The following is a 14,493-nucleotide window of genomic DNA, read 5'->3' as shown; positions in this document are numbered from 1 at the left end:
CTACATTACTGTGAAAAATAACTTTAATGCTGCCATATGGCTCTGCAAACAATGTGACCTGGCGGCGGTGGGGAGGCTTGCGTATCCCAATGAAACAGACAGTCTAGCCACAGGTGCAACCATATCAGATGGGGAGACCAGACTAACGATGGTTCATCAAATGTGGGGTAGCAGCCTTTCAGAAGTTGCAAGGGCAGCAGTCTAGATGATTGGCTGATATGGCCTTGTAATAATACTCAACATGGCTTAGCTGTGTTGATATTGCTACATGGCTGAAAGCAATGGGAAACTACAGCCATAATTAAATCCCGAGTACATGCAAAACTCTCTGTATGAATAATGTACTGCTGATGTCTTCCTCCTGGGTAAAATATTCCGGAGGTAAAATAGTCCCCCATTCGGATCTCCGGATGGGGACTACACGAGAGGGGGCAATCATCAGGAAGATGGATATTGACATTCTGAGAGTCAGAGCATAGAATATTAGAAGTTTAAATCGTGGTAGGTTACAGAATCTGAAAAGGGAGATGGATAGACTAAAGTTAGATGTAGTTAGTATAAGTGAAGTTTGTTGGTAGAAGGAGCAGGATTTTTGGTCATGCGATTAGAGAATTATCAGCACAAAATCAAACTGGGTGAAATGCAGGAGTTGGCCTAATAATGAATAAGAAAATAGGGCAGCAGGTAAGCTACTACGACCAACATAATGAAAGGATTATTGTTGTTGAGAGAGATACCAAACAAATCCCCACCACAACAGTGCAGGTCTATATACCCACTAGTTCAGCAGGTGATGAAGAAATCAAAAGAATATATGAAGAGATAGAAGATCTAATACAGTATGTAAAAGGTGACTAGAGTTTTTAAATTGTGATGGGAGACTGGAATACAGTTGTAGGCCAAGGGAGAGAAGGTAATACAGTAGGAGAATTCAGACTGAGACAAAGGAATGAAAGAGGAAGTTGGCTGGTTGAATTCTGCACCGATCATAATTTAATCCCTGCTAATACTTGGTTCAAACGCCACAAACGAGTCTGTATATGTGGATGAGACCTGGAGACACTGGAAGGTATCAAATAGACTTCATTATGATTAGACAGAGATTTAGAAACCAGGTGTTGGATTGCAAAACTTTCCCAGGAGCAGACGTGGACTCCGACCACAACTTGTTAGTCATGAAATGCCATCTGAAGTTGAAATTGAAGAAAGGAATGCAAGAAGTTGGGATATAGATAAGTTGAAATAAAAGAGGGTGAGGGACTGTTTCATGGAACATGTTGCACAAGGACTAAGTGAAAAGGCTGAAGGAAACAAAATAGAGGAAGAATAGACACCGTGAAGAATGAGGTCTCTAGGGCTGCCAAAGAAATGTTAGGAAGAAAGGAAAGATTAACAAAGATTCAATGGATAACTCAGGATATACTGGACTTGATTGATGAATGACAAAAGTACAAGAATTTTAAAAAATGAAGATGGCAGAAAAGATTATAGGTGATTAAAGAATAAAGTGAATAGAAAGTGCAGGACAGCTAAGGAAGAATGGCTGAAGGAGAAGTGCAAGGATGTTGAATGTTGTGTGGTCATAGAAAAGGTAGATGCTGCAAACAGGAAAATCAAGGAAACTTTTGGAGAAAGGAAATCTAGGTGTATAAATATTAAGAGCTCCAATGGGAAACCACTTCTAGGGAAAGAAGACAAGGCAGAAAGATGACAGGAACATACCAACAGTTGTATCAAGGTAAAGACATAAATGGTATGGCTCTGGAACAAGAAGAGGCTGTTGATGCTGATGAAATGGGAGACCCAGTTTTGAGATCAAAATTCGACAGTGCTTTAAGAGACCTAAATAGGAACAAGGCACCGGGACTTGTTAAAATTTCCCCTGTATTATTGTCTGCCGTGGTAAAAACCAGCATGTTGAGGTTATTCCGTTTAGTGTGTAAGATATATGAGAAGTGCCATTCGATTTTCAGCAGAAATTCATCACACCTATTCCCAAGAAATCCGATGCTGACAAGTGTGAAAACTACTGTACCATTAGTTTAGTATCTCATGCCTCCAAAGTTTAACACATATTATTTACAGAAGAATGGATCGAGATGTTGAAACTGAGTTTGGAAAAGATCAGTTTGGCTCCAAAAAAATGTAGGAACATGTGAAGCAATCCTGACTTTACGTCTGATCTTAGAGGATCAAATTTAGAAAGACAAGCCTATGTACATGGTGTTCATAGATCTAGAAAAGGCATTTGATAATGTTAATTGGACCGAGCTATTTGAGATTCTGAAGGCGATCGGGATCAGATACCGAAAAAGAAGAATTATCTACAATCTGTATAAAAATCAGTCTGCAGTGATAAGAATTGCTGAATGATATAGACAGTCTTGGGTAAGGAGTACACGATGAAAATAAGTCGAAAATGAAAATAATGGAGTGCAGTCGAAAGAAGTCAGGTGATGCAGGAAATATTAGATTAGGAAATGAAGTCTTAAAGGAAGTAGATGAGTATTGTTACTTGGGTAGTAAAATAACTAGTGATGGCAGAAGTAAGGAGGACATAAAATGCAGACCAGCACAAGCAAGGAAGGCCTTTCTTAAGAAAATAAATTTGCTCACTTCAAACATTGATATATGAATTAGAACGATGTTTTTGAAGACTTTCGTCTGGAGTATGGCATTGTATGGAAGTGAAATATGGATGATAACTCGCTCAGAAAGAAAGAGAATAGAAGCTTTTGAAATGTTGTGTTGCAGAAGAATGCTGAAAGTGAGATGGATAGATCAAATCACGAAAGAAGAGATATTGAATCGAACTGGTGAGAGGAGATCGATTTGGCTAAATTTGACCAGAAGAATAGATAGAATTATAGGACACATCTTAAGACACCCAAGACTTGTGCAACTGGTTTTTGAGGGAAGTGTAGGCAGTAAGAACAGTAGAGGTAGACCAAGGTATGAATATGACAGACAGATTAGAGGAGATGTAGGATGCAACAGTTACATAGAAATGAAAAGGTTAGCACAGGGTAGAGTGACATGGAGCGCTGCATCGAACCAGTCTAAGGACCAATGACTCAAACAACAACATGGCCATATATAAGTTCTATTGGGCTATTGTAAATCAACTAAAATTACTTCTCCAGGCAGAATTTCATTATGGAGGTCCCTCTTTTGATATACTTTAGAATGTGATCTCTCATACAATGTCGATTGCAACACTCGCACACAGTCTTCATCAGGTACATGATAGGTTTTTTTTCTGCACAATCAGTGGTGAAAACTGTGCACTGCCATTTGGGTCACCCGGTGTCTCAGTTAGTAGTTGCTCCTGCCCATGATTTAGTGTAGGTGGCTAGTATGCTATTCTGTGGATGATGAATGGCTCTGACTGGGGTATATCCCATTAAATGCCCTCTTTTCTTCAAGATCCTATTCATTACTGGTGTGCGTCTCCTGGATATTGATGATGTCAATATTAACCCCTCAGTGGCACGGAACATTTCAGTCCCCCTTTATCCAGCGGTTGGAGGTGATTAAGGTGTGAACACTAAGAAAGTACAGCAATGTCTTGAAAGATTCACTGTTACAAAAGTTTAGCTCACATTATTTTCAAGCATTTACATTAGGGACTCAAAAGAATGTAGTTTACATTGACTTGATATATTTTTGACCTTAGAGTCTACTAATGGAGAAGACACCTTCCATATTATTGCAGAAGAAATGATGTTCTTGTATTTGCATGGGTTGTTTCACAATGCAGTTAAAACTTCAGTAATCACTGCCTAGGAAACTTTGAGCAGAAAGACTGGAAACAGTAGTTCAAAGATTCGTTTAACACAAATCCCAGGGTAATGGGATGATTAGTTCATGGGTTGTTTCACAATGCAGTGAAAACTAGAGTAATCGTTGCCTAGGAATCTTTGAGCAGGAAGACTGGAAACAGTAGTTCAAAGATTCATTTAGCACAAATCCCAGGTTAATGGGATGATTAGTTCATGGTAAATAGAATATGTACTTTGTTTGGCATGTTTCACTGTCCATTACTTGCTTGGTCTTGTGCACCATCCACTCTCATTTGATATGTCGTGCGTCCACTCTCACTTCGCTGAGTTCAGTCTGGTGTAGTGCTGTTATTGTCTGATTTGTTCAGACTTAATTACTTCACTTTCATTCAAACTGCACAGTGCCATGCTTCTGCGCCACGCTATATCGGATTGTAAAGTGACAGCAAGCCAAGAAATTAAAGAGTCGTTAAGAGGTTTTGAAGCGTCGAAAGGCTTATAGGAATCCTCACCAGATCATGTCAACAATGCATATCAACGGAACAATGGTGATTTATACTATCAGTCTGTATAAAGAAAATTAATGTAGTGATACATACCTCCGTTAGAATGAAGTGGAAGTGTGGAAATTTTAAATCTGTATGCTCTCAAGAGGAAAAAAATCAAATTATTTCAAACTCTATAGAAAGGAAAAAAGCCAAAGGTTTGGGCTGGTTCATACATAGAAGGAAGGCAAAGATCTTTTCACCTTCAAAGATAGAGTACCATTTCCATCTCGACAGCTTTTAAACTTTATAAGCTAGAACAAAGTAAAGTTAGGCCTACAGGGGTTTATACCACGCATGTGAAGAAAACTAGGCCTATATGACTTATGGAGGTTGGCATCGATGGGTTAAGAACCCAGAGCTGTTTTAACAGGTTATCAGATTTGGCTAAACTTGTGCCTTCAGTGTTTAATTGCTGGATGTAGACTGAAGGCAGAATGTCTTCAGTGGAATGGTTCTTAAATGAACCGTTATGCAGAAACATTATGTTTGTTCACCAACTTCTGTATCCCCAGTGTTATTATGCTTGCTTATCACCACTCGGGGGGGACACATGCAGAGTAATTTAAGGTTATACCAATGGATGGGAGCAATGATCATTCCCCAGTAAAATCAGTGATCCAGTGGTTTCAGAAATGGGCAAAATTTCTTTTTTATGCAGTTTACATCATGTAACTATTAGCTTGTATTCGGGAGATGGTGGGCTCCAACCTCATCGCCGGCAGCCCTGAAGATGATTTTTCATGGTTTCCCATTTTCACACCAGACAGATGCTGGGGTTGTACCTTTATTAAGGCTACAACTGCTTCCTTTTCTCTCCTAGGCCTTTTAATCAGGTGGCAGATTCCCTATCAATTGTTTACCTAGTACTTGTTTGATGAATATCATATTGGTTCAGTACTGACTTTGAATAATAAAATAACTATTCCTTTAAATGAGGTATATTATATTTTGCACCTTTCAGTACTTAACAAGATATAATTGCATATAATAGTACATGTTTCGGTCTATTTGACCTCCTTCAGCTATGAATGGAATATGTTTATTTAATAAACTAGCATTTGTACTCATTCTTTGCACAGGATTTGTAATGGATTATACGTTTCCTTCATGAATTTATGCAAAGTTACATGCTTGTATTCAAAGGTTTAATACGGCATGTTAAACTGATATTTTTCTACAAAAACAAGTGGCAGTAACATGAAGTATGATAAAGCTGAACGAAGTCAAGACAGAATGAGGACGATTAAAGAATTTATTGTACTGTACAGTTCCTGGTCCCAAGTTGTGTGAAATTCTCCCTGCTTTTCAGTTACATATTGTTGTTTCTCTGACCACTGGAGTGGCAATGAGACTGAAGACTCAGGAAATCCATCGTTGATGGTAACCTCCCTTATTAACAGTTCTATCAAAAAGAGTAAAATGGCTCTTAGTTCTTCCCATTAACCAATGTTGAAAGGCATGCACCAAGTGTTCCACGGGACTTGGACTAAAATTCTAACTTTTCGTAAGCATCTGTTATTATCCACCGTAAATACGTATATGACATAAAATTATGGAAATAACATATTCTTAAACGTTTGTTATATGCAGTCTTTTGATAGACCTCATTTATCGAACATATATTGGAATTAATCTTTATATAAATGCTAACTCCAAGTGATACCTTGACGTAATATGCACCTGATAATACAATCCTGAATGAGTAGATTACAAATACATAGGCTAGTTTGTTTGAAATATGTTTGCAGTTTTCCAGTTTTAGGGACACTGATAGATAACCTCGTTGCTTCACCTATGCAACAGCTGCTCGTGGAAAGCTGAAATCTGCAAAAGTTTGTGTGGGTGGATCTACCTTTGCATTAAAGAACTTTTGCGGCACAAAATATTCAGCTCCTTGACAACTTTGGAAACCTTGCCGATATTGCGATGCCTGACACAGCGCTCAGAAGTAGACAGCATTACGGTAAATGTAGAAAATGTTTAGAGAAAGCATTGCCCCCTTCGTAGCAATAAAGAACTTCTTGTGTATTTAGCAGAAAAAGTGTGTTTAGGAATTAGCAAGACAAGAAAATGTGTGCCTAGAAAACAGCTATCGGATGATGTTCCCAAAGCGGCTGTCATTAAGTTTTATGGTGATGACGCCATCTCATATCAGGCTCCGGGATGGGACGATTTTTTAGAAGATCATATTAGTGGTGAGATCAAAGAAGTTCTGATCAGATATTTAATGGTAACATTAAAGGAAGCCCAAGCTTTATTTACACAAGACTATGAAAATATGCCAGTCAGTTTCTCAGAGTTTGCTAAATTGTTTTCTCCTCACGTGTATCTTCAGTATGACACCCCACAAAATGTATGCACGTGCATTTACCACGAAAATGTGAAAATTCTGTTTAAGGTGCCGCATAGGAAACAAGTACATCTACAGAACTTCTTCCCTGGTGTCGTAAATATTGCTGGAGGACATAACTCCTCCTCTTTCTTATATTTTGCTTTACAAATATTGATTACGGTGTTCTTGTGAACATTCAAAGCTGCTGTCATTCTATCAAGAACTTTACCAACATGTATAAGTGGTCCATCGTTAGCCTTCTATTTTTCAAAATAGTTCTTAACAGTGCACGCTAATTCACGAACCTGTCTTCAAAAGAGTGATACTTCTACCTAGTGCACGTTTTTTTACTTTTGTTCCATAAATATTTAGCTGAAACAAAGATGCACTCAAATAAAGGAAAATAAAAAGGAAAGCTGAAAGAACACACACAACTTCACAAAACAGAGAAATCTCACATAAAACACACAACACTGCAAATTACTCAACTGTAAATGAGCATCTTAACATAGGGAAGCACCTGCTGCGCGTATCAATTTTGACAACGCCAGGCTGCTTGCGTCAGTCACCACGTCTCCAAGGTCAGCCGCTATTGGTTAACAGGGAGGAGAGCTCCTACGCTATCATTACCAGTGACATCAATCCACACAGTGTCAATCACAAGGTATTTCCTTTTGCATTGTAGTATAGTATTTGTACTGGATTAAGCTAACTGATTCAGAGACAGTTATTCAACTCAGTTAATTAATTTCGTGTAGCTATTTCTAGCCGAGTGCAGCCCTCGTAAGGCAGATCCTCCGATGAGGGTGGGCGGCATCTGCCATGTGTAGGTAACTGCGTGTTATTGTGGTGGAGGACAGTGTTATGTATGGTGTGTGAGTTGCAGGGATGTTGGGGACAGCACAAACACCCAGCCCTCGAGCTAATGGAATTAACCAATGAAGGTTAAAATCCCCAACCCGGGACCCTCTGAACTGAAGGCCAGTACGCTGACCATTCAGCCAACGAGTCGGATGCTTAACTCAGTGAAAAGCCAAATCAAAAATAGCAATACTGCGGTGATAAGTGTTTTATGTACAATTAGACAACCATCCCTCTTCACTCTAATCAGAAGATATTAAGGAAGAGGTCCACCCCTTTCAGTGTATTGGAAAAGAAAGGTAAAGGACACAAGGGCATGAATATGAGCTTCCCCACGCCTCTAAAACTAATGCTGTAAGATCATGAGAGAACAGGAGAAGTCACATAGCAATGATAATGTGGAAAGTCTGGCACAAGTACTGTAAATACAAACTATGTTAGACTCAGCTAGGTGCCCATCGGTTGGTAACCAAACCTTAAGTTGAGAGTCCCATATAGTACCTCTCAGATCAGACAGATGATACCACAAATGTATTCTATCTCCCCATTCACAAAGGTACAAGAACAAGAACTTCCAACACAGATGACACAAAAAACTCAAGACAAGAACCTTGAATCTGGGTTTGGAACATTTCATACACTTTCGTACCTGAAACTAAGTATGGCTTAATAAAAAATTCAACAGAAAGAACCAGTGAAGTGTAGCAAACAAATAAGAATGCTATATCATACGAGGTTTTGAAGAGTTATCCAACATTTAAGTACTCTGGGTGATTGCAGTGGTGATTACTGTTTTAAGAGGAAGTTCAACTAGATTACTATCTCCCAAATCAAAAGCGTAAAAAATCTCAATCAACCTTTAATAATAAATAATAATGTTATTGTTTTCTCGTTCCACTAACTACTTTTACGTTTTGGGGAGATGCAAAGGAGCCAAATTTAGTCCCACAAAACTTATTTTTGTGCCAGTAAATCTACCAACATGAGGCTGACATATTTGAACATCTTCAAATACCACTGGACTGAGGCAGGATCGAACCTACCAAGTTGAGGTCAGAAGGCCAACACCTCAACCGTCTGAGCCACTCAGCCCAGCACAATAAACCCTTGAAGAATGAGGTATCAACAAAAGAATAGGAAGGGCCGCAAAGGGCACAGAAATGAAAGATTCCCTCTGACTCACAAATCTAATCAATCCGGAGTCAGAAGAGAACAAAGGTTGACCAAGGAGGTTGTACAGAAAAGCTGAAAGTGAGGAGTCTGACAAGTATATGGAAACAACATCAGATTCAACTAAAGGTCCCGTCATAGACTCCATGTTCCTAAATTGATAATCTCTGGAGAACTTGATTTAAATTATCTCTTACAAGAGATAAGTGTTTATCCACCCACAGGGTTGATATCTACTGCCATCAACCAACCTGAAACATTATGAGGAACCAGCTACAACTGACTAAACCTACATGCCAACTGCTGTGGATACTAAAAGACAGGAAAAGTGTGCTGAAGCAGACACTATGAGTAATACAATACACTAGGGAAATATCACATCATTCTTCTTGCTGAGTGGTCAGTGTCTTGACCTTCAGGTCCCAAGTTTGATTCCTGGCTGGGACGTGGAATTTTATTGTAAAATGGTTAATTCCCTTGTCTTTGGGTACTACGTGCTCAGGTAGACCTCATCATTCCTGCAACTCACATACCACACATAACATCACAATAACTAATGTGACCATATTTTCTGAATTTAAAAACGGGACGCTTACCAATACCGAGAGCTTTGTAACCCCAATCTCTGATTAATCATACAACTTTATGTATACACATACTTTTTATTTATTTTTAAAATAATGCAAATAGAAAAACCATAAACTTTAAAGATGATGCAGCAGTAATTTCTGCGTTGTTAAGTTTGGTTGATTTCAGGTGGTGGTGTGTTCAATGTTGTTCTTTTCTCCAAGTGATACAGAGAATTTGGTGTTACAATGACACACATCAGAACATCAGAATCAGTCAGCACTTTATTTATGAATTAATTATTTCTTGATTATTTCATATATAATTACCAGTAGTTAAATCTTATTAAATTCACTACACAATCAAGGTTCTAAGACAGTTACTTTGCTTGCATAACAGTAACACACACTTGCATTTCAGCATCTTAAATCGTCGACCATCAATATGTTGAACAACCTACAGGATCATTATGAACAATGCGAGACGTAAGGGTGCACTCAGGAAATGCAAGCTATTCCAAACAAAACCTATAGTGGCACCGGGGCAACAGGTTTAAAAACAGTACTGGGCTGCTGGGCTTCCTTCAATGTCTAAAACTGATTACTGAAATCTGGCACTGAAGTTAGGCCTAGTAGGCTAACGGTATGTACGGTACCAACATTGAATTTTAGCTTATACGTCTTTAGATTCCAGGTTCTTGCAAGACAACAGTATATCCAACTTCCATTGCCAAGACTAGAAACTGAAACCCAAGTGAAGCGAGGAAAACAAATGCATCCAATGGTGTTACTATGTATTTTTTCATTATGCATGATGCCCATCAGCAACATTTCCAGTCATTCGACCGGGTCAGGAATGGGATCTAGCGGAGAGGATAGACATTGTGCCGACTGCCGAAGCCTGTCGCACTCCTCTGGGGCATTGATTAATGACTGACAGATGAAATGAAATAATATTGGAGAGTGATGGACATAAAAGAGTACTGAAATTACAAACATGCCCTGAAGTTTAAGATATGTCATCATAATATGAAAGAACATGACAGCAACACGTATCCGACTTCGACGGTACAGCATGTGCTCTAAATTTGCATCCTCATGTCTCATGCATTGTTCATAAAAGTCCTGTACATTGTAAAACGTTGATGAACACAGGTTGTTGCAAGAACACCAAACAAATTACAATCTTCTCTCGTAATTCGGGTGGGTAATCTGACCGGAAAAAAAGGATTATTTCAGCATTCCTGAATTACGAGAGAAGATATGTACCGGTAGTAATTTTTGTGGCCTTGTGGCAACATGTGTTCATCAATATGTTGGAGAACTACAGGATCGTTATGAACAATGAGAGACGTAAGGGTGCACGCTGGAAACGCAAGCTATTCTGAACTACAGTGGCACCGAGACAACAGGTTTAAAAACAGTACTGTGCTGCTGGGCTTCCTTCAATGTCTAAAACTAATTATTGAAATCTGGTACTGAAGTTAAGCCTAGTAGTCTAACGGCATGTACGATACCAACATCGAATATTAGTTTACAGGTCCTTGCATGATAATTAAAGTGCGTAATAGTACGGTTAGCCTACATCAAAAAACAGAGAATAGCACAGATTAGAGTCATACAACCGAGTTACGCTATTTCATGAACCAGAAATCTGCAATCGTCTTCTACGGCTTAAGCTACGCATAGTTGAACCAACATTGCGCAACTTCACGATAATATCCATATCAGAATTAAACTCGGAATAAAGTATAATCATACAATTCGATGTTAAACACACCACTTACTAATACAGTAATAGCATGCCAATGTATTTTCAACGATTTAATCAACAGATCCTCAGAATATAACTTAACCTCAAAATATTCCTTAAATGTCACTAGTAGCCCGATAACAATAACCAAAGATACTTACATGTAGTAAAAACAGCTCTACAATCTAATGACAGGCGAAAGACTACATTAAAAATGACTATGACAGATGACGCGACACTAAGAAATAGCCATATGTTGAGTCAATTCATCTCAAAGCACAATTACAGTCCAACAGAAGGCCACGCCGAAAAACGATAACAAACAGCTGTCTTGAGACTTCTACCAACGCATAGAGTCCAGCATACCGAGCCATGTACCATCAGTTGCGCCAACATCAATATTTTAACAGCAGCTGTTTCATAATAAAATTACAATTATCTCAAGAATACACAGTATTAATAATTGATATATATATATATGCCTACTATACAAAGTATATTTCAGAAATTTCCAAAAGAAGATTAGAATTCTAAATATCTTAACATGCTGAGGTTACCAGTGAATCTATTACATTCACGGTCGATAAGTAGTAAGTTGGACATTCTCAGTTCGGTGAATCCCCTACCGAAAACCCACACCACTGCTTTTCATAATTCGTATTTTGGAAAAGTGAGCGACTGAGCGTGCAGGTAATTCTAATCTTTGATTACTACTAGCATGGCACAAGAATACCGACCAATAAAATACAGTCGCACAGGAGCTGATAATCCTAAGAAAAGAAAATGAAAATCCACAGCCTGTGTCCAGTCATTCGACCGGGTCAGGAATGGGATCTAGCGGAGAGGATAGACATTGTGCCGACTGCCGAAGCCTGTCGCACTTCTCAGGGGCATTGATTAATGACTGACAGATGAAATGAAATAATATTGGAGAGTGTTATTAGAATGAAAGATGACAGGGAAAACCGGAGTACCTACCCGGAGAAAAATCTGTCCCGCCTCCGCTTTGTCCAGCACAAATCTCACATGGAATGACCGAGATATGAACCACGGAACCCAGTGGTGAGAGGCCGGCGTTGCCGCCTAAGCCTCGGAGGCTTGTTATGTATAAAGATGAGCTTAAGTGATATTTCATATATTCAGATATTTCTGTGGCCGGCGTATCTGCGATAGGTACCGTACGAAAATCTCTGACTTTTATCCAGGGGCGGCCCTACCTTGTGTGCTAAAGTGCTGCAGCACATTGCCTATTTGAAAAATAAATTACTTTAAAAATATTATCTGCAATACAGTGCATTGCAAACGACGTCAGCCAAAGAATAGGAAATTATTCAACTCGTCTCACAACCAGGTACGGTAACTAATACAGTCATGTGATCCACGCCGGTGGCTGTGCTGGGCTGTGCGATCACAGCTCAGAGAGAATTTCTAAAAGCTTTTTGCCGGAAAGCAGGAACTCTGCGTTTTGCGCATGCATGCCTACATTTTCCGATAATAATATAATAATTTCGTGTGGCTACTTCTAGCCGAGTGCAGCCTTTGTAAGGCAGACGCTCCGATGAGGGTGGGCGGCATCTGCCATATGTAGGTAACTGCGTGTTATTGTGGTGGAGGATAGTGTTATGTGCGGTGTGAGAGTTGCAGGGATTTTGGAGACAGCACAAACACCCAGCCCCCGGGCCATTGGAAATAACCAATGAAGGTTAAACTCCCCGACTCGGCCGGGAATCGAACCCGGGACCCTCTGAACCGAAGGCCAGTACGCTGACCATTCAGCCAACGAGTACTTTTCCGATAGGTTGTGGAAACAACAACCAAGACCGGCAAGACATCACTTCACAGCGATTCTTCGTTCCACCACAGAGTCACACACTAGTCACACTTGCATTACGACCGAAATGAGAACGTGGCAGGTGGCACCCTCTTGACTCAGCGGTAGTATTTAAGAGGGAATCGTTCAAAGCAAACGGGAAAACAAAATAATGTAGAACTGTTCCTGTAAGGTCTTTTAATACCAAAGAGGACAGAATACTCCCAACTTGCCTATTCCATAGCCACCTTTGTAAATCGATGAATTATAAAAAGTGTACATTTTATGTTGTTAAAATAAGGACATGATATTGTGATATTCTTTAATAAAAATGTCTAATTTATAAATTGCACTATAAAAACATAACAAGTAATTTGGCATTACGATGTTGCTGGTGTTATTTCAATGATTTTGGTAACATTGGGAAGTTCTGTTTTTGCGCGCTCACACCAAGTGTTTGAGTTCGTGAATATTTTGCCATTGCAGGTGTCATTGTGTGTTCAATTACTGTTTATAGTTTTATTGTGAGGAATGTGTAGCCTATATGTGTTGGGGTTGTTTGCGTGTTTGTTCAGTGTAGAAAACTCAGTGGAGAGCCTCTAGAAAACCGCGTACCGGTATGTTTGTCAATATTTTTAATTTTTGGAGGAGGGGGGTGTTACTGATTTTCTGCACCAGCCGCCACTGCTTTTATCTGTGAATCAGTCACAGGAAGAACGAGCATATGATTATCGTCACGGTCACTCTTTGGTCGCGGGCGGCCAGTATGGAAATACTTCTAATTGATATGACAAATTCGGGTAGTATTTTTCGGAAGATTAGGAACATTAGAAGTGAGAAAAATAATATTTACATACCGGTATATAATTTGAAGTTGTAATAATGCATAGAGAAAAGGTTGTTAACATGATGCACAATCAATTAACAAGTGGAATATGATTAGGCCTACCCGTGTCGTGTCTCCGGGATACCAATTATTTACAGTAGCCTACTTAATGTAGGTTTAAAAGTAACATACATACATACATACATACATACATACATACATACCAGCGGCGGCGCGTGGATAGAACGTGTGGGGGTTCACTGCTGTCGAAAATAACGTGTTGAGATTTATTGTTACTTGATGTTTACATAGATGTAAAATAGTGACATTGCTTGATTAGAAACGCGATTTTCCTTTGAATGGACAAGGCTACAGCTCGAAGAGGTTTCCAGAACAATGAAGAAGAAAGACAGAGAATATAAGGTGCAATTACTTAAAGCTTATCCAATTTCCTCTGATTTTGGAGACGTTGCTTGCGTACAAATACCTTCTTCAAGAACGTGTTAGGCAGACTACTGTTGTTTATGTATTGACGTATTTTGTTGTTTACTTTTCATAAAACACGCGTTACTAATGAACAGCTCCAGGGGCTCTCAACTTGGGAGCGTGGGTTGGTGACCACGGAGCCCTTAGCTGAATCCTGGCATTGCTTCCACTTACTTACGCCAGGCTCCTTACTTTCATCTATCCTATCCGACCCCCCTTGATCAAGTCTTGTTCTTTTCCGACCCCGACGGTATAAGAGCACTCGATGCCCAGAGAGTGTTTCATTTTCACGGACTTCGTGGCCTTTGTCTTTCTTTGGCCGACACCTTCATTTTCGAAGTGTAGGTTCCCTCCCATTT

At 39.4% G+C, this 14,493-nt stretch overlaps 1 protein-coding gene across 1 annotated transcript in view; it reads right to left on the bottom strand.

The window, feature by feature from the left end:
* LOC136866357 (uncharacterized) overlaps positions 1-11,321 on the bottom strand; it is a 102,370-nt gene extending 91,049 nt beyond the window's left edge. Inside the window, exon 1 of the mRNA XM_067143228.2 lies at positions 11,174-11,321. Coding sequence (XP_066999329.2) covers positions 11,174-11,175 — 2 coding nt within the window. The 5' untranslated portion in view covers positions 11,176-11,321. The remainder of the gene's footprint in view (positions 1-11,173) is intronic.
* Positions 11,322-14,493: the final 3,172 nt, after the last annotated feature.

This window comes from Anabrus simplex, chromosome 3 (genome assembly GCF_040414725.1).
Source record: "Anabrus simplex isolate iqAnaSimp1 chromosome 3, ASM4041472v1, whole genome shotgun sequence".
NCBI classification, from domain to species: domain Eukaryota; kingdom Metazoa; phylum Arthropoda; class Insecta; order Orthoptera; family Tettigoniidae; genus Anabrus; species Anabrus simplex.
The sequence above is the reverse complement of the archived record's forward strand: the minus strand, read 5'-3'. Positions and strand labels throughout refer to the sequence as shown.